The sequence below is a fragment of the Bombina bombina genome, chromosome 3, assembly GCF_027579735.1.
Source record: "Bombina bombina isolate aBomBom1 chromosome 3, aBomBom1.pri, whole genome shotgun sequence".
NCBI classification, from domain to species: Eukaryota; Metazoa; Chordata; class Amphibia; order Anura; family Bombinatoridae; genus Bombina; species Bombina bombina.
Genome location: NC_069501.1, coordinates 1,204,567,898 through 1,204,589,096, shown reverse-complemented (window position 1 = coordinate 1,204,589,096; position 21,199 = coordinate 1,204,567,898). Strand labels below are relative to the sequence as shown.

At 38.1% G+C, this 21,199-nt stretch overlaps 1 protein-coding gene across 1 annotated transcript in view; it reads left to right on the top strand.

Moving 5' to 3' along the window:
* Positions 1-21,199, top strand: part of CCDC83 (coiled-coil domain containing 83) — a 234,343-nt gene that overhangs the window by 110,682 nt on the left and 102,462 nt on the right. Inside the window, exons 8-9 of the mRNA XM_053705596.1 lie at positions 5,031-5,152; positions 15,247-15,341. Of these exons, the coding sequence (XP_053561571.1) occupies positions 5,031-5,152; positions 15,247-15,341 (217 nt within the window). The remainder of the gene's footprint in view (positions 1-5,030; positions 5,153-15,246; positions 15,342-21,199) is intronic.

Below are 21,199 nucleotides of genomic sequence, written 5' to 3'. Positions count from 1 at the left end.
AGAAAAATACAACCCCCCCAACATTAAAACCCACCACCCACATACCCCTAATCTAACCCAAACCCCCCTTAAATAAACCTAACACTACCCCCTGAAGTTCAATCCGATTGGCTGATCCAATCAGATTGAGCTCACATTCTATTGGCTGATCGGAACAGCCAATAGAATGCAAGCTCAATCTGATTGGCTGATTGGATCAGCCAATCGGATTGAACTTCAATCTGATTGGCTGATTCAATCAGCCAATCAGATTTTTCCTACCTTAATTCCGATTGGCTGATAGAATCCTATCAGCCAATCGGAATTGAAGGGACGCCATCTTGGATGATGTCCCTTAAAGGAACCTTCATTCAGTCATCGGCCGTCGGGGAAGAAGGATGTTCCGTGTCGGCGGGATGAAGATGGATCCGGAAGAAAGAAGACTGAAGATGCCGCTTGGAAGATGACATCGCCCGGTTGAAAGACCTCTTCAGCGCCGCCTGGATGATGACTTCATCGGATGGAAGACTTCTTCAGCGCCCCTTGGATGATGACTTCTGCCGCTCCGGATCTCCTCTTCGGTTCCATCGGTGGTCGGCTGGCTGAAGATGACTCAAGGTAGGATGATCTTCAGGTGGGTAGTGTTAGGTTTATTTAAGGGGGGTTTGGGTTAGATTAGGGGTATGTGGGTGGTGGGTTTTAATGTTGGGGGGGTTGTATTTTTCTTTTACAGGCAAAAGAGCTGAATTCTTTGGGGCATGCCCCACAAAAGGCCCTTTTAAGGGCTGGTAAGGTAAAAGATTTTTTAACTTTTTTAATTTAGAATAGGGTAGGGCATTTTTTTATTTTGGGGGGGTTTGTTATTTTATTAGGGGGCTTAGATTAGATGCAAATAGCTTAAAATTGTTGTAATATTTTTAAAATGTTTGTAACTTATTTTTTTTATTTTTTGTAACTTAGCTTTTTTATTTTTTGTACTTTAGTTAGTTTATTTAATTGTATTTAATTGTAGTTATTTGTAGCTAATTTATTTAATTAATTTAATGATAGTGTAGTGTTAGGTTTAATTGTAACTTAGGCTAGGATTTATTTTACAGGTAATTTTGTATTTCTTTTAGCTAGGTAGTTATGAAATAGTTAATAACTATTTAATAACTATTCTAACTAGCTAAAATAAATACAAAGTTACCTGTAAAATAAATATAAATCCTAAAATAGCTACAATGTAATTATTAATTACATCGTAGCTATCTTAGGGTTTATTTTACAGGTAAGTATTTAGTTTTAAATAGGATTAATTTATTTAATGATAGTGTAGTGTTAGGTGTAATTGTAACTTAGGTTAGTTTTTATTTTACAGGTAAATTTCTCTTTGTTTTAACTAGGTAGCTATTAAATAGTTAATAACTATTTAATAGCTATTGTACCTAGTTAAAATAAATTGAAAGTTGCCTGTAAAATAAAAATAAATCCTAAGATAGCTACAATATAATTATTATTTATATTGTAGCTATATTAGGGTTTATTTTAAAGGTAAGTATTTAGTTTTAAATAGGATTAACTTAGTTAATAAGAGAAATATTATTTAGATTTATTTAATTAATATTTAAGTTAGGGGGGTGTTAGGGTTAGTGTTAGACTTAGGTTTAGGGGTTAATAATTTTATTACAGTGGCGGCGGTGTAGGGGGGGCAGGATAGGGGTTAATAAGTTTAATATAGGTTGCAGCGGGGTCCGGGAGCGGCGGTTTAGGGGTTAAACTATTTATTTAGTTGCGGCGGGGTCCGGGATCTACAGGATAGGGGTTAATAACTTTATTATAGAGGGGGGCAGGATAGGGGTTACTAGGTGGCGGGGTCTAGCAGCGGCGGTTTAAGGGTTAATAACATTATTTAGTGACAAGCTAGCAATAAAGCTGTCAAAAAGCTGAGGAGCAGCGAGATTGGATGAGTGATAACTATCACAGTCCGCTGCTCATCGCCCCATACTTGGTGCGCGGCTTTTTGACAGCTTTTTGATAACTTAGGTGAAATTTTGAAGGTCCGCGGCGGCGATGGTAGGCGAGCTTAGGTGGGCGTTTTGGACCGGTAAAGGCAGGTAAAGTAGACGGCTTGATAACTACCCCCCATAGCCTTCTGAATCACATCAGCAATACAATCTTTTAGATTCACAGGGATATCATGTACATTGGATGTTGAAGGAACAACAGGCATTGTACTAGTACTGATGGATACATCCTCTGCATGTAAAAGCTTATCATGACAACTATTACATACCACAGCTTTAGATATAACCTCCACTAACTTACAACAGATACACTTAGCTTTGGTAGAACTGTTATCATGCAGCAGGGTTCCAACAGTGGTTTCTGAGATAGGATCCAATTGAGACATCTTGCAAATGTAAGAGAAAAAAACAACATATAATGCAAAATTATCAATTTCCTTATATGGCAGTTTCAGGAATGGGAAAAAAATGCAAACAATATAGCCCTCTGAGCATAGAAAAAGGCAAGAGGCATATAGGAAGTGGGGTTTAAATAATTAAATTATTTGGCGCCAAGTATGACGCACAACGCAAAATGAAATGTTTTGGCGAAAACAAGATCCGGAAAATGACGCAATTTGCGTCATAGCAGACGCAACTTTGTGCAAGGAAACCTGGCATCAACTAAGACGCCAGAAATTACGAATTTGCGACACCGAACGTACCTTCACGCCAAAAAAATTCTCGCGCCAAGAATGACGCAATAAATATTAGCATTTTGCGCCCTCGCAAGCCTAATTTTGCCTGCAAAAATTTATGAAAAAACAGTCAATTTGAAGAAAAGACTATACCCCAGGTAAGAAAAAATTACTTCCTAAATATGTTTTCCCAATTTTGAAACTGATAGTCTGCAAAAGGAAATATACATAAACCTGACTCATGGCAAATGTAATTACAAAACATATATTTAGAACTTTATAAAATACATAAAGTGCCAAACCATAGCTGAGAGTGTCTTAAGTAATGAAAACATACTTACCGAAAGACACCCATCCACATATAGCAGATAGCCAAACCAGTACTAAAACAGTTATTAGTAGAGGTAATGGTAAATTGAGAGTATATTGTCGATCTGAAAAGGGAGGTAGGAGATGAATCTCTACGACCGATAACAGAGAACCTTTGAAAATATTTCCTGTGGTGAGGGGTGTATTTATAGGCATTATGAGGTTTGGGAAACGTTGCCCCTCCTGGTAGGATTGTATATCCCATATGTCACTAGCTCATGGAGAAATTAGCATCTTAATTTTTTTTCTTTAAATAACTGCACAAAGCAGTTATAAGGGGTTAAAATGAGTCGGCACTGTATATGCTTATACATACGGTATATATATTTATGTATTCATATGTGTATATTCATATACATATATATTTTTCATTTGCTGCCCAACACTGTGCGAATTAACCCCTGCGATAGGTGTCTCCCCGCATGAGAACGAGGCTCCCATTGGAGCCTATGGAAGCGTGCTCTCATGAGCGCAAGGCTTCTAGGCAATGCAAGGGGTCGCGTTTGCATTGTGCCTAATATGTAATATCATCACACATTTACTTGCGCTGGTATTACTGAGTGGAGAGCAAATATCGCGCTTGCGAAAGTGCAATTTTGCGCTCTACTCATAATCTAGGACTAAATGTTATTATTATTTAACATAATGTAAGTTACATATTTGTTAAGGTGATACTGAAAAAAATAAATGTGTGTTTTCAAGTGTAGAAAACGTAATTTTTATTTCAGCAAAAACTATAAAACCCCTAGAACAGCACAGTAACGGGAATATTTGGCCCCTTAATACTGCCTACTTGACAGTCTAGTGTAGAAATAAAAAGCCAGGAACCAATCATGTACAGAATACATAGGTATCCTCCAATTACCGACCATATCCTGCTCATGAATGTACCTGGTGTGTGACATTAGCTATCTATTTAAAGGGACATGAAACTCAAAATTTTTATTTCAGAATACATATAGGGCATTTAAAAAAAAAAAAAAACTTACTTCATAGGAATCCTTCTAAAGCATTGTTCATTACTCCCCATGACCCTATCATGATGGTGAAAACAATTTGTATCATGTATTAGTCTTATTACAATTTCTAACTTACTTTATTATTAGATCTACCTACATTATTTTGTATCCCTGAAACAAGAGCAGCAGGAGAGTACACTACCCTGGCCTGCACCACCTGCAGATCATTAAAAACATGGGAAATTGTTCCTTTTCGTTTATTTTTGTATATGAAATAGATGAGTTTTCTCCCTGAAATCATACCTAATTTAAATGGGCTGAGTGAACATAAAGGGCTCCATGCACGAAGCAGCGAAAGCTGCTCTGGAGCCTTTGCGGGGCAGGTTCGCATATGCGAGCCTGCTTCCCGCAATGTAAGAAGCAGTGGTCATTAGACCGCTGCTTCCTACACCCTACGCCACCTCTTAGGTGGCGAGGCAAAATCACAGAGAGCATGCTCGCTCTCGGTGATTGACAGCCCCTTCAGTCGCGTGATTGGTCGCGCAATTGAAAGGGCGGGCATTACACACTCCGATGAGCGTGTAATGATGCATACGGGCAAGCGGATCAACAGATCCGCTGCCCTGTGTAGCGAAGGCGGGTGGACAGCTTCGCGAGTTTAGAAGCTGTCCGCCCGCCATTTAGTACATGGAGACCAAAGTGCATATCTCATTATCTTATCTCCCATTATACACAAAAACATCCTTATCACATTCTGTATACATAATGCCTGTATTTAGAGAAAGCAATTGAAATTTAACATTTTAGTTAGCTCTTGTTTGCATAGCTTTTCTATTGAGACTATTGCAGAATTTCATACTTTTATTATAGGTGTCAGTTTCAGCAGGCAATAGAGTTCATGAAATATTTGAGTAGAGCAAAATTATATTTTATTTCCATTGAACTATTAAAATATTCTCAAGAATTTGTTACGTTACCTAAAATTGTACCTTATATTCAGTATAATAAATTATTTTAATTGCATTTAATTTTCTCTGCAGATGGCAATTTACAAGAAGGATGTTCATGACTTGGAAGAGTCTGTTTATAGGACAGAGAGAGAAAATTTGGAATTAATAAGTCATCTTTTTGATTGCAGACTTCAAGATCTAAAAATATCAAGGTACAAACAAATTTAACTGCTCATCTTTAAAGTTGTCTAAGATACGCTTCAAGTGTATTTTTTTTTAATATGAAGTGCTTAAAAGGCCAGTGTTTAGATTCAATGTTCTCTCCCAGCAATCGATAAGCATGTCTGTCTGTCTCCCAATATTTTTTTAACTCAAGAGATTAAAGAACAAATACATTTATTCAAAGCAAGTAGGTGATCATGCAATTTTTACCAACAAATTTGCAGTTTTAGGGCTAGATTGTTAGCACGTTATCTTTGCTAGATGTAGGCTTTATGCATGGTTGCACTTGTGTTACAAGTTAAAAATAAAAAGTTTGCTCGCAAGTGTAAACCCGACACGCGCAAAATTGGGCTCCATACCGCACTCCAATACCAGCACTGATCTGGTTGTACATGCTCATGCACAATTTCCCTATAGACATCAATGGGGAGAGCCGGCTGAGAAAAAGTCTAACACCTGCAAAAAAAACAGCATAAAGCTCAGTAACGCAGCCCCATTGATTCCTATGGGGAAACAAATTTTATGTTTACACCTAACACCCTAACATGAACCCGAGTCTAAACACACCTAATCTTACATTTATTAACCCCTAATCTGCCGCCCCCTACATCGCCGACACAAACATTATACTTATTAACCCCTAATCTGCCGCTCCGGACATCGCAGACACCTACATTATACTTATTAACCCCTAATCTGCCGCCCCCAACGTCGCTGCCACTATAATAAACATATTAACCCCTAAACCACCGCACTCCCGCCTCGCAAACACTAGTTAAATATTATTAACCCCTAATCTGCCGTCCCCAATGTCGCCGCCACTATATTAAATTTATTAACCCCTAAACCTAAGTCTAACCCTAACACCCCATAACTTAAACATAATTAAAATAAATCTAAATAAAACCTACAATTAATAACTAATTAATTCCTATTTAAAACTAAATACTTACCTGTAAAATAAACCCTAAGCTAGCTACAATATAATTAATAGTTACCTTGGGCGCGATCCGATATACGGCGTTGTTTGCGGTGCAAGCGAGGGAACCCGCGTCGCCCGCAGTTTCAGCTCGCAACTCGAGCTATCCTATATACGGTGCCGTCAGATGCTAACGTGCCGTAAGTTGGATAAACCAGCGATGTCCAGAAATCTGTGCAAGTACAAATTTCGGGCGTCGCCAGTGACTTGCGCCACGTTAGAAACTGCCGGTGCCTACAAAACCTGACTAAAGTATGAAATCACCCGCACTGTCTAACACGCCTCCAAAGCATAGCCCGACACGTCTAACCCTCTATCCGCTATCCCCCCTCACTAGCCTAACAATAAAAAATGTATTAACCCCTAAACCGCCGCTCCCAAACCCTGCCGCAACCTAATAAAGTTATTAACCCCTAAACCGCCGCTCCCGGACCCCCCGCCAGCTATATTAAATCTATAACCCCCTAAAGTGAGCCCCTAACACCGCCGCCATCTACCTTACCTACCCCTAAAGTGAGCCCCTATCCCGCCGCCATCTATTTTAAAATTATTAACCCCTAATCTAATCCCCCTACCCCGCCGCCATCTATATTAAATTATTTAACCCCTAAAATACTAAACTATTCCTACCACTAAACCTAAGTCTAACCCTACAAATAGCCCTGAAAAGGGCTTTTTGCGTGGCATTACCCCAAAGTAAACTGCTCTTTTGCTAGCCCATAAAAGGGCTTTTGGCGGGGCTTTGTCACAAAGTAATCAGCTCTTTTGCCTCTAATCTAAACCCCCCTACACAGCTGCCACCTATAATAAATGTATTAACCCCTAATCTAATCCCCCTATACCGCCGCCAGCTATATTAAACACATTTACCCCTAATCTAATCCCCCTACACCGCCGCCAGCTATATTAACCCTAATTATATTAGGGTTAATATAATTATTATATTATATATATTAACTATATTAACCCTAATTATATTAGGGTTAATATAGTTAATATCGTTATTATATTATATATATATTAAGTATAATAACCCTATCTAACTCTAACATCCCTAACTAAACTCTTATTAAAATAAATCTAATATTAATATTATTAATTAAAATATTCCTATTTAAATCTAAATACTTACCTATAAAATAAACCCTAAGATAGCTACAATGTAATTAATAATTAAATTGTAGCTATTTTAGGGTTTATATTTATTTTACAGGTAACTTGGTATTTATTTTAACTAGGTACAATAGCTATTAAATAGTTAATAACTATTTAATAGCTACCTAGTTAAAATAATAACCAATTTACCTGTAAAATAAATCCTAACCTAAGTTACAAATACACCTACACTATCAATAAATTAAATAAACTACAAATATCTAAACTAAAATACAATTAAATACACTAAACTAAATTACAAAAAACCCCCACTAAATTACAAAAAATAAAAAAAAGATTACAAGATTTTTAAGCTAATTACACCTATTCTAAGCCCCCTAATAAAATAATAAACCCCCAAAATAAAAAAATGCCCTACCCTATTCTAAATTAAACAAGATCAAAGCTCTTTTACCTTACCAGCCCTTAAAAGGGCCCTTTGCGGGGCATGCCCCAAAGAAAACTGCTCTTTTGCCTGAAAAAAAACAACACAATACCACCCCCCAACATTACAACCCACCACCCACATACCCCTAATCTAACCCAAACCCCCCTTAAATAAACCTAACACTACCCCCCTGAAGATCTCCCTACCTTGTCTTCACCCAACCAGGCCGAACTCCTCATCCGATCCGGGCGATGTCTATCCAAGCGGCAAAGAAGAATTCTTCATCCCGGCGATGTCTTTCTCCAAGCGGCAGCAAAGTCTTCTTCCATCCGGCAGCATCTTCCATCAAGCAGCATCTTCAATCTTCTTTCTTCGCTCCTCCGACGCGGAGCATCCATCCCGACCGACGACTGAACGACGAATGAGGTACCTTTAAATGACGTCATCCAAGATGGCTGATAGGATTCTATCAGCCAATCGGAATTAAGGTAGAAAAATCTGATTGGCTGAATGAATCAGCCAATCAGATTCAAGTTCAATCCAATTGGCTGATTGGTTCAGCCAATCGGATTGAACTTGAATCTGATTGGCTGATTCAATCAGCCAATCAGATTTTTCTACCTTAATTCCGATTGGCTGATAGAATCCTATCAGCCAATCGGAATTCGACGGACGCCATCTTGGATGAAGTCATTTAAAGGTACCTCATTCATCGTTCAGTCGTCGGCCGGGATGGATGCTCCGCGTCAGAGGAGCGAAGAAAGAAGATTGAAGATGCCGCTTGATGGAAGAAGACTTTGCTGCCGCTTGGAGAAAGACATCGCCGGGATGAAGAATTCTTCTTTGCCGCTTGGATAGACATCGCCCGAATCGGAGGAGGAGTTCGGCCTGGTTGGGTGAAGACAAGGTAGGGAGATCTTCAGGGGGGTAGTGATAGGTTTATTTAAGGGGGGTTTGGGTTAGATTAGGGGTATGTGGGTGGTGGGTTGTAATGTTGGGGGGTGGTATTGTGTTGTTTTTTTTCAGGCAAAAGAGCAGTTTTCTTTGGGGCATGCCCCGCAAAGGGCCCTTTTAAGGGCTGGTAAGGTAAAAGAGCTTTGAACTTGTTTAATTTAGAATAGGGTAGGGCATTTTTTTATTTTGGGGGTTTATTATTTTATTAGGGGGCTTAGAATAGGTGTAATTAGCTTAAAAATCTTGTAATCTTTTTTTTATTTTTTGTAATTTAGTGTTTGTTTTTGTAATTTAGTTTAGTGTATTTAATTGTATTTTAGTTTAGATATTTGTAGTTTATTTAATTTATTGATAGTGTAGGTGTATTTGTAACTTAGGTTAGGATTTATTTTACAGGTAATTGGGTAATTATTTTAACTAGGTAGCTATTAAATAGTTAATAACTATTTAATAGCTATTATACCTAGTTAAAATAATTAACAATTTACCTGTAAAATAAATATGAACCATAACATAGCTACAATGTAATTATTAATTATATTGTAGCTATCTTAGGGTTTATTTTATAGGTAAGTATTTAGATTTAAATAGGAATATTTTAGTTTATAATATGAATTAGATTAATTTAATAAGAATTTAGTTAGGGGTGTTAGGGTTATATAGAGTTAATATAAATACTATAGTAACTATATTAACTATATTAACCCTAATATAATTAGGGTTAATATAGTTAATATATATAATGTAATAACTATATTAACTATAATATACTTAGGGTTAATATAGATAATATAGCTGGCGGCGGGGTAGGTAGATTAAATTAGGGGTTAATAATTTTAATATAGATGGCGGCGGTGTAAGGGGCTTACATTAGGGGTTATTACTATTAATATAGGTGGCGGCGGTGTAGGGAGGGCAGGTTATAGGGCAAAAGAGCTGTTTACTTTGGGACAAAGCCCCGCAAAAGGCCCTTTTAAGGGCTGGTTATAGAGCTTATTACTTTAGGGATATTAGATTAGGGGTTAATAATATTAATATAGCAGGCGGCGGTATAGGGGTATTAGATTAGGGGTTAATAATTTTTATATAGGTGGCGGCGGTGTAAGGGGTCAGATTAGGGGATAGATAAGGTAGATGGCGGCGGTTTTAGGGGTTCACATTAGGGGATAGATCAGTTAGATGGTGCCGGTTTTAGGGGCTCACAGTAGGGGGTTAGTTTATGTAGATGGCGGCGGGGTCTGGGAGCGGCGGTTTAGGGGTTAATAACTTTATTAGGGATTGCGGCGGGGGATCGCGGTTGACAGGTAGATAGACATTGCGCATGCGTTAGGTGTTAGGTTTTATTTCGCAGATCGCGGGTGACATCTAGATAGACATTGCGCATGCGTTAGGTGTTAGGTTTATTTTGCAGGTAGTTTAGGGAGTTACGGTGTTCCAATAGTCAGCGTATGGCTTCTTTCGGCTGCTTTTTGTGACGAGGGGAAAATGGAGTAAGATTTCTCCATTTTCGCCACGTAAGTCCTTACGCTGTATATTGGATACCAAACTGCGCTGGTTTGGTATACCTGCCTATGGCCCAAAAAACTACGGGCGACGGCAGAAATATACGCGCGTAACTTCTAAGTTACGCCGTATATAGGATACCAAACCAGCGCAAATATTGGCGTCGCCTGCTTTTGCGGGCGACGATTTTTATCGGATCGGGCCCCTTGTATCTAGCTTAGGGTTTATTTTTATTTCACAGGCAAGTTTGCATTTATTTTAACTAGGTAGAATAGTTATTTAATAGTTATTAACTATTTAATAACTACCTAGCTAAAATAAATACAAATGTACCTGTAAAATAAAACCTTACCTAAGTTACACTAACACCTAATACTACAATTAAATAAATTACCTAAATTAAATACAATTAACTAAATTAAATACAATTACCTAAATTACAAAATAAAAATGAACACTAAATTACAAAAAATAAAAAACAAATTACATGATATTTAAACTAATTACACCTAATCTAAAAGCCCTATCAAAATAAAAAAAAGCCACCCAAAAATAAAAAAACACTAGCCTAAACTGAACTACCAATAGCCCTAAATCAGCTCTTTTACCTGTAAAAAAAATACACACAACCCCCCCAACAGTAAAACCCACCACCCACACAACCAACCCCCCAAATAAAACCCTAACTAAAAAAACCTAAGCTCCCCGTTGCCCTGAAAAGGGCATTTGTATGGGGATTGCCCTTCAAAGGGCATTTAGCTCTATTGCGGCCCAAACCCTAACCTAAAAATAAAACCCACCCAAAAAACTAACACTAACCCCTGAAGATCCACTTACAGTTTTGAAGACCGGACATCCATCCTCAATGAAGCCAGGAGAAGTCCTCAAACAAGCGACAAGAAGTCCTCAACGAAGCCATGAGAAGTCTTCATCCAAGCCGGGAGAAGTGGTCCTCCAGACGGGCAGAAGTCTTCATCGATCTGGCGTGGATTGGGTCCATCTTCAAGACATCCGACGCGGAGCATCCTCTTTTTTCCGACGACTAACGACGAATGAAGGTTCCTTTAAATGACGTCTTAAAAAAAATAAAGATGGCGTCTTTTAGATTCCAATTGGCTGATAGAATTCTATCAGCCAATCGGAATTAAGGTTGAAAAAAATCCTATTGGCTGATGCAATACAAACTTGCCTGTAAAATAAAAATAAACCCTAAGCTAGCTACAATGTAACTATTAGTTATATTGTAGCTAGCTTAGGGTTTATTTTATACGTAAGTATTTAGTTTTAAATAGGAATTATTTAGGTAATTTAGGAATTTTTCTTTAGATTTATTTTAATTATATTTAAGTTAGGGGGTGTTAGGGTTAGGGTTAGACTTAGGGGTTTAGGGGTTAATAAATTTAGTATAGTGGCGGCGATGTTGGGGGCAGCAGATTAGGGGTTAATAAATGTAGGTAGGTGGCGGCGATGTTAGTGACAGCATATTAGGGGTTAATAATATTTAACGTATGTTTGCGAAGCAGGAGTGCGGCGGTTTAGGGGTTAATGTTTATTCTAGTGGCGGCGATGTCGGGAGTGGCAGATTAGGGGTTAATAAATTTATTTTAGTGTTTGCAATGCGGTAGAGCCTCGGTTTAGGGGTTAATAGGTAGTTTATGGGTGTTAGTGTACTTTTTAGCACTTTAGTTATAAGTTTTATGCTACGACTTTGTAGTGTAAAACTCATAACTACTGACTTCAGAATGCATTACGAATCTTGCGGGATAGGCTATACCGCTCACTTTTTGGCCTAAAAAAAAAAAAGCTTGTAATACCGGCGCTATGGAAGTCCCATTAAAAATAGACTATACGCAAAAAAGTGTGCGGGACAGCTGTACCTACAAGACTCGTAATAGCAGCGGTAGTAAAAATGCAGCGTTATGAGCCTTAACGCTGCTTTTTTATTCATAACGCAAGACTCGTAATCTAGCCATTATATTGTCCAAAGACACTTCTTTAGGCCAAAAAAATCAAAAATCAAGAACTGCTGGTGCAATGATAAATGCTGACAGCGTATGCTGTCGGCATTTATCGATGTGCAGCGGACGTGATACGCTACATTGTATCATGTCCACTCACACTTTCGTAAATTGACCCCTAAATCTAATTAGAACACCCAGAAAAGGTTAAGTAAGAAACCTATTGTATCTGGTTGTGCCCCCTGAGGTAGATGTGTCTACGGTCAATATGTATATAGAACATCCTGGGTTTCCACTGATATTAAGAAGAGATATCAATTTAGGCAGAAGATTAACTGCAAGACTAAACATATTATCTATTTGGTACAATATAATTGCATCAGGTTATATGTGGGGAAAACATCCCGAGAGTTTAAGTCATGGATACGTGATCATAGAAAATACATTAGGGATGGTGAGGAGTCTAATAGTGTAGGTTGTCATTTTAAGTTCCACCACCACTTCTATTTGAATAGTTTTAGGATCACCGCCATAGAACATTTCTTAATAAGGAGACGTGGCGAAGATCTGGATAAGAAATTGTTAAAACGCGAGACATGGTGGATTCTTACACTTAATACATTGTTCCCAAATGGTCTAAACAAGAAGGTTGAATATGTGTGTTATCTGAGAGTATATGGATATAGGTAATCTGACTTTGGTTACTTTGTAAACTATTTTTTCTATGCCTCTGCCTTTACCTACACAGCCGTCAGCTCAATTTTCACATGTAACAATTTGTATAAATGTTTAGTTAAAGGGACATTAAACCCCCCAAAAAAATGTATGATTCAGATAGAGAATACAATGTCGAAGAAATAGCAATGCACAGGGCTGAGCCAATCACATGAGGCATATACTCAGCCAGCAATCAGCAGCTACTAAGCCTATCTAGATATGCTTTTAAACAAAGGATATCTAGAGAATGAAGCATTGGGTTTCATGTCCCTCTAAGTAGGAGTGACCTTATGATGGCATAAATGTTATTCATAGGTTGAAGCTTCTTTGAGGTGGAGACTTATTGGAGATTTAAACTGAAGATTGGAGTAACTAATACACGGATCTGAGGATGCCCCATGCTGCCCACACAAGGGACATGCATCATCCATTGGTGCATTTGTTGATGGAAGCTCATGCTGATTTTGTCTACCGATGTTTGACTTTATAGATGGCTGCTTATGGCAATGCTTCAGTAACTTGCTGCTGACAGCTCTCATCTTGTTTGCATTTTGACAGAGGGGCACCTGGTCTTGGCTGAGGGCTGTATGGCCTATTTGGTTTCACAGGCTTGTGTGACGATGGGCTGTTATCCCCATTGGAATAACCTGCATAAAATGAGGTCAACCCCTAGTCTTACAGCAGTACTGTGGTGGTTAGCGCTTTTCGTGCGTAGCTTTCAGCTTGTTCTGTGCTTCTCCATATTACATGTTCCGGACTTTGGACATTTCTCTGGAATTGTATCCAGTTATGGATGTTAATTAATTTCCTGGGGTCCTTCATCACGTGCCGGCCTACTATGCATCTGCAAATGATATTTTGCTATTTATTTAAATTTATTGGTGTTTTATGAGTTTTATTAATTATTTTTTTGTGTATATATTTGAGAATTGATTTATGTTTATAGGTGGAATGTCAAAATAAACCATGTTTCTTTCACATATACTGACCGAGTGCATTTGTGCCATACTTTGGGTACTGTATCTGCTTTACCTAAGGGAAAAAGGGGCAACCAGTCATGGACTCTTTGCTCAGTGTGCTTAGAGGAATATGGCTACACCTCACTAATGAGGCCCACTGAAGGCCAAAACGATCATCTGGGGTTACTGTGGTCCTTGTTCAGAGAGGAATTGATTGGTATTTTGGCGCTGGACTGACCGTAATAGGCGGGATCAGACTGATATACTACAGGAAATTTCTACTCTGTGAAAATCTTTACTGGGATAAAAAGAAGCTGTACCCAGGTTGTAAATCGCCACAGAACAGGCTAACAATGGCATTGAACTGGTTGCTCGTTCCTGTGAGTGTGCTTCTCTCTGTGTGTATTTAGTCTTCCTAAGGGAAAAAGGGGCAACCAGACATGGACTCCTTGCTTAGTGTGCATAGAGGAATATGGCTACACCCCACTTATGAGGCCAAATGAAGGCCTGAAATGATCATCTGGGTTTGCTGTGTTGCTTGTTCAGATAGGAATTGCCTGGTATTTCAGCACTGGACTGACCTTAATAGGCGGGATCAGACTGATATACTACAGGAAAGTTCTTCTCTGTGAAAAGCATTATTGGGCTAAAAAGAAGATGCACCCAATGATAAATCACCACAGAACAGGCTAGCAATGGTATTGAGCTGGTTGTTCGTTCCTGTGAGTGCGTTTCTTACTAAATGTACTATATGTATTCCATTATCAGTCTGTACAGTCTTTTTATATGCACACTTTATAAAGCAAAAGCTCCTTCTGTGTCAAAAGTGTAAACATATACAAGGGCCAGCGGATTAAAGGGAAATTTTTAATTTGTTTTTGTATTATGATACATTTTATGGATGAATTAGTTTCAAGCTCTGTATTAAAGGGACAGTATACTCCAGATGTTTTATTTTTTAAAAAGATAGATAAATCCCTTTATTACCCATTCCCCATTTTTGCATTAAAAACATGGTTAGACTATACTTTTTATCTTTGTGATTAACTTGTATCTAAGCCTCTGCAAACGGCCCCCTTATTTCAGTTCTTTTCACAGGCTTGCATTTTAGCCTCTCATAAGTAACACCACGGGCGTGATCCCAATGTTATCTATATAGCTGTGAAAACTGTCAAATGCATTCAGATAAGAGGCAGCCTTCAAGGGCTTAGAAATTAGCATATAACCCTACAAAGGTTTAGCTTTCACCTAAGAATACCAAGAGAACAAAGAAAATATGTTGATAAAAGTAAATTGGAAAGTTGTTTAAAAATGCATGCTTTATCTGAATCCTGAAACTTTAATTTTGACTAGACTGTCCCTTTAAAGTAACAAGATTAGTATGTTAGATTTGACCCTATAAGGCTAAAAACATTTCCTAGTTAAATCTATTTGCTTATAAGAGATTTAATAGCAAGTTCATGTTTTACAGGAATGCTTTTCTCACACAAGTGGTTGGATTACATGTTCCAGCAGATAGCTTACTTGGAGAAGATCTTTCAAAACTGAAATTGGGCACCGGCACAGGTATTTAAGACAATCAGAACTACAATTTGTTCTTTATACCATACTCATTACAGCACTTGTAAGAAGAAATATTTTTCCACTGCATACAGCTTTTCCAGTAACTTCCCATGAATTTATTGAGCTTGTCACAATTATAAAAATAAGTTTATGTAGAAATAGAAATAAACAACACAGTATATGCATGAACTGGAAAGTCCTGCTATGAGCTAAACAATTCATGGCCAAGTTCTTAACTTAAATAGTCAAGAGAAGAAAGCTTTGAAAGAACAACAGAACTATTCTGATATAGTGGTGTCTAATTCGGATAAAGGAGGTTCGGTAGTGGTACAGAACAGAGTGGATTATGTTACATAGGCACTGAGACAATTAAATGATGGAGATACTTATGTGACACTAACATACTTTCAACAACTAAATATGTTTCGGAATTAGGGAAACTACTGGGTATCTTTGATTATGAGACCCTGGAATATTTGTTAGTAAGAAACCCAAAATTACCAACAGTTAAGCATCTCCCAAAAGTACACAAGTACAAAAATTCACCTCCTGGTAGGCCAATACTAGGAGAAAAACATAATTTATGTAAGAACTTACCTGATAAATTCATTTCTTTCATTTTAGCAAGAGTCCATGAGCTAGTGACGTATGGGATATACATTCCTACCAGGAGGGGCAAAGTTTCCCAAACCTCAAAATGCCTATAAATACACCCCTCACCACACCCACAATTCAGTTTAACGAATAGCCAAGAAGTGGGGTGATAAGAAAAGAGCGAAAGCATCAAAATAAGGAATTGGAATAATTGTGCTTTATACAAAAAAAATCATAACCACCACAAAAAAGGGTGGGCCTCATGGACTCTTGCTAATATGAAAGAAATGAATTTATCAGGTAAGTTCTTACATAAATTATGTTTTCTTTCATGTAATTAGCAAGAGTCCATGAGCTAGTGACGTATGGGATAATAAATACCCAATATGTGGAACTTCCACGCAAGAGTCACTAGAGAGGGAGGGATAAAATAAAGACAGCCAATTCCGCTGAAAAATAATAATCCACAACCCAAAACAAAAGTTTTAATCTCAATAATGAAAAAAACTGAAATTATAAGCAGAAGAATCAAACTGAAACAGCTGCCTGAAGTACTTTTCTACCAAAAACTGCTTCAGAAGAAGAAAACACATCAAAATGGTAGAATTTAGTAAAAGTATGCAAAGAAGACCAAGTTGCTGCTTTGCAAATCTGATCAACAGAAGCTTCATTCCTAAACGCCCAGGAAGTAGAAACTGACCTAGTAGAATGAGCCGTAATCCTTTGAGGCGGAGATTTACCCGACTCTACATAAGCATGATGAATCAAAGACTTTAACCAAGACGCCAAAGAAATGGCGGAGGCCTTCTGACCTTTTCTGGACACAGAAAAGATAACAAATAGACTAGAAGTCTTTCTAAAATCTTTAGTAGCCTCAACATAATATTTCAAAGCTCTTACTACATCCAAAGAATGTAAAGATCTCTACTTTGAATTCTTAGGATTAGGACACAATGAAGGAACAACAATTTCTCTACTAATGTTGTTAGAATTCACAACCTTAGGTAAAAATTTAAATGAAGTCCGCAACACTGCCTTATCCTGATGAAAAATCAGAAAAGGAGATTCACAAGAAAGAGCAGATAACTCAGAAACTCTTCTAGCAGAAGAGATTGCCAAAAGGAACAGAACTTTCCAAGAAAGTAATTTAATGTCCAGAGAATGCTTCTGTCTGCCAAATATACTTACATAGCTTCTAATAAGATTGGGATAAACATCTCGCAATAATATGAGCTTATATTTGTGCTGCAAAAACAAATATACTTCTATCTGCTAAATATACTTACATAGTTCAAATAAAATTGGGAGATAAAGATGGGTAGGTGTGTGGTTTATGACGTGTTGGTGAAGGGGCAGCGTCTCAGACTGATCAATATATACGGTCCCCAAAGCCTGTACAAAACAATGAACATCAGGAAGATTAGCAATCTTTCTGTGAAAAAGAACAGAAAGAGCAGAGATTTGACCTTTCAAGGAACTTGCAGACAAACCTTTATCCAAACCATCCTGAAGAAACTGTAAAATTCTAGGAATTCTAAAAGAATGCCATGAGAATTTATGAGAAGAACACCAAGAAATGTAAGTCTTCCAGACTCGATAATAAATCCTCCTAGACACAGATTTACGAGCCTGTAACATAGTATTAATTACTGAGTCAGAGAAGGGCCTTGAGATAGAAGGTCTGGTCTTAACAGAAGTGTCCAAGGTTGGCAACTTGCCATCCGAACGAGATCCGCATACCAAAACCTGTGAGGCCATGCTGGAGCCACCAGCAGTACAAACGAACGTTCCATTAGAATTTTGGAAATCACTTTTGGAAGAAGAACTAGAGGCGGAAAGATATAGGCAGGATGATAATTCCAAGGAAGCTACAACGCGTCCACTGCTTCCGTCTGAGGATCCCTGGATCTGGACAGATATCTGGGAAGTTTCTTGTTTAGATGAGAGGCCATCAGATCTATTTCTGGAAGTCCCCAGATTTGAACAATCTGAAGAAATACCTCTGGGTGAAGGGACCATTCGCCCGGATGTAACGTCTGGCGACTGAGATAATCCGCTTCCCAATTGTCTATACCTGGGATGTGAACCGCAGAGATTAGACAGGAGCTGGATTCCGCCCATACAAGTATCCGAGATACTTCTTTCATAGCCTGAGGACGGTGAGTCCTACCCTGATGATTGACAAATGCCACGGTTGTGACATTGTCTGTCTGAAAACAAATAAACGATTCTCTCTTCAGAAGAGGCCAGAACAGAAGAGCTCTGAAAATCGCACGGAGTTCCAAAATGTTGATTGGTAATCTCGCCTCCTGAGATTCGCAAACCCCCTGCGCTGTCAGAGATCCCCATACAGCTCCCCAACCTGACAAACTCGCATCTGTTGAGATCACAGTCCAGGTTGGACGAACAAAAGAAGCCCCTTGAACTAAACGATGGTGATCTATCCACCACGTCAGAGAGTGTCGTACATTGGGATTTAAGGATATTAATTGTGATATCTTTGTATAATCCCTGCACCATTGGTTCAGCATACAAAGCTGAAGAGGTCGCATGTGAAAACGAGCAAAGGGGATCGCGTCCGATGCAGCATTCATGAGACCTAGAATTTCCATGCATAAAGCTACCGAAGGGAATGATTGAGACTGAAGGTTTCGACAGGCTGAAACCAATTTCAGACATCTCTTTTCTGTTACAGACAAGGTCATGGACACTGAATCTATTTGAAAACCCAAAAAGGTTACCTGAGTCTGAGGAATCAATGAACTCTTTGATAAATTGATCCTCCAACCATGTCTTTGAAGAAACGACACAAGTTGATTTGTATGAGATTCTGCAGAATGTGAAGATTGAGCAAATACCAAGATATCGTCCAAATAAGGAAATACTGCAATACCCTGTTCTCTGATTACAGAGAGAAGGGCACCGAGAACCTTTGAAAAGATCCTTGGAGCTGTTGCTAGGCCAAACGGAAGGGCCACAAACTGGTAATGCTTGTCTAGAAAAGAGAATCTCAGAAACTGGAAGTGATCTGGATGAATCGGAATATGAAGATATGCATCCTGTAAATCTATTGTGGACATATAATGCCCTTGCTGAACAAAAGGCAGAATAGTCCTTATAGTTACCATTTTGAATGTTGGTATCCTTACATAAAGATTCAATATCTTTAGATCCAGAACTGGTCTGAAGGGATTCTCCTTCTTTGGTACAATGAATAGATTTGAGTAAAACCCCAGACCCTGTTCCAGAACTGGAACTGGCACAATTACTCCAGCCAACTCTAGATCTGAAACACATTTCAGAAATGCCTGAGCCTTCACTGGGTTTATTGGAATGCGAGAGAGAAAAAATCTCTTCGCAGGCGGCCTTACCTTGAAACCTATTCTGTACCCTTGTGAAATAATGTTCTGAATCCAAAGACTGTGAATCGAATTGATCCAAATGTCTTTGAAAAATCGTAACCTGCCCCCTACCAGCTGTGCTGGAACGAGGGCCGCACCTTCATGTGGACTTGGGAGCTGGTTTTGACTTTCTAAAAGGCTTGGATTTATTCCAGATTGGAGAAGGTTTCCAAACAGAAACCGTTCCTTTAGGGGAAGGGTCAGGCTTCTGTTCCTTATTCTGACGAAAGGAACGAAAACCATTAGCAGCCCTATATTTACCTTTAGATTTTTTGTCCTGAGGCAAAAAAGTTCCTTTCCCCCCAGTAACAGTTGAAATAATAGAATCCAACTGAGAACCAAATAATTTATTACCTTGGAAAGAAAGCGAAAGCAAAGTTGACTTAGAAGACATATCTGCATTCCAAGTTTTAAGCCATAAAGCTCTTCTAGCTAAAATAGCTAAAGACATATACCTGACATCAACTCTAGGGATTTTGTCCCAAAACTCTAATCTGTCAGATGGCACAGGATACAATTTTTTAAACCTTTGAGAAGGAGTAAATGAAGTACCCAGATTATTCCATTCCCTAGAAATTACTTCAGAAATAGCATCAGTTACAGGAAAACTTCTGGAATAACTATAGGAGGTTTAAAAACCGAATTTAAACGCTTAGTAGATTTAGTATCAAGAGGACTAGATTCCTCCATTTCTAATGCGATTAAAACTTCTTTAAGTAAAGAGCGAATAAATTCCATTTTAAATAAATATGAAGATTTATCAGTGTCAATATCTGAGACAGAATCCTCTGAACCAGAAAAATCCTCATCAGAAACAGACAAATCAGAATGATGACGGTCATTTAAAAAGTCATCTGAAAAATGAGAAGTTTTAAAAGACCTTTTACGTTTACTGGAAGGAGGAATAACAGACATAGCCTTCCTAATAGATTTAGAAACAAATTATTTTATATTAACAGGAACATCCTGAGTATTAGATGTTGAGGGAACAACAACAGGTAATGGTATATTACTAATGGAAATACTATCTGCATTAGCAAGTTTATCATGACATTCATCACAAACTACAGCCGGAGGAACAGTTAACACAAGTTTACAACAAATGCACTTAACTTTGGTAGAACCAGCATCAGGCAGCGTCTTTCCAGAAGTAGATTCTGATCCAGGGTCAATTTGAGACATCTTGCAATATGTAAAAGAAAAAACAACATATAAAGCAAAATTATCAAATTCCTTAAATGACAGTTTCAGGAATGGGAAAAAATGCCAATGAACAAGCCTCTAGCAACCAGAAGCAATGAAAAATGAGACTGAAATAATGTGAAAAAAAGGTGGAGACAAGAATGACGCCCACATTATTGGCGCCTTAAATTTTTTGGCGCCAAGAATGACGCAACATCCAGTGACGCCGACATTTTTGGCGCAAAAACGTCAAAAAAATGACGCAATCACGAACAACTTCTGGCATCAAGTATGACGCCGGAAATGACCAAAAGAAAAAAAAAATTGCGCCAAAAAAGTCCGCGCCAAGAATGACGCAATAAATTGAAGCATTTTCAGCCCCCGCGAGCCTAACAGCACACAGGGAAAAAGATCAATTTGAAACAATTTTTAAGGTAAGAAAAAAATGATTATTCATATGCATTATCCCAAATAATGAAACTGACTGTCTGAAATAAGGAATATTGATCATCCTGAATCATGGCAAATATAAGTTTAAAGACATATATTTAGAACTTTATATATAAAGTGCCCAACCATAGCTTAGAGTGTCACAAAAAATAAGACTTACTTACCCCAGGACACTCATGTACATATAGTAGATAGCCAAACCAGTACTGAAACGAGAATCAGTAGAGGTAATGG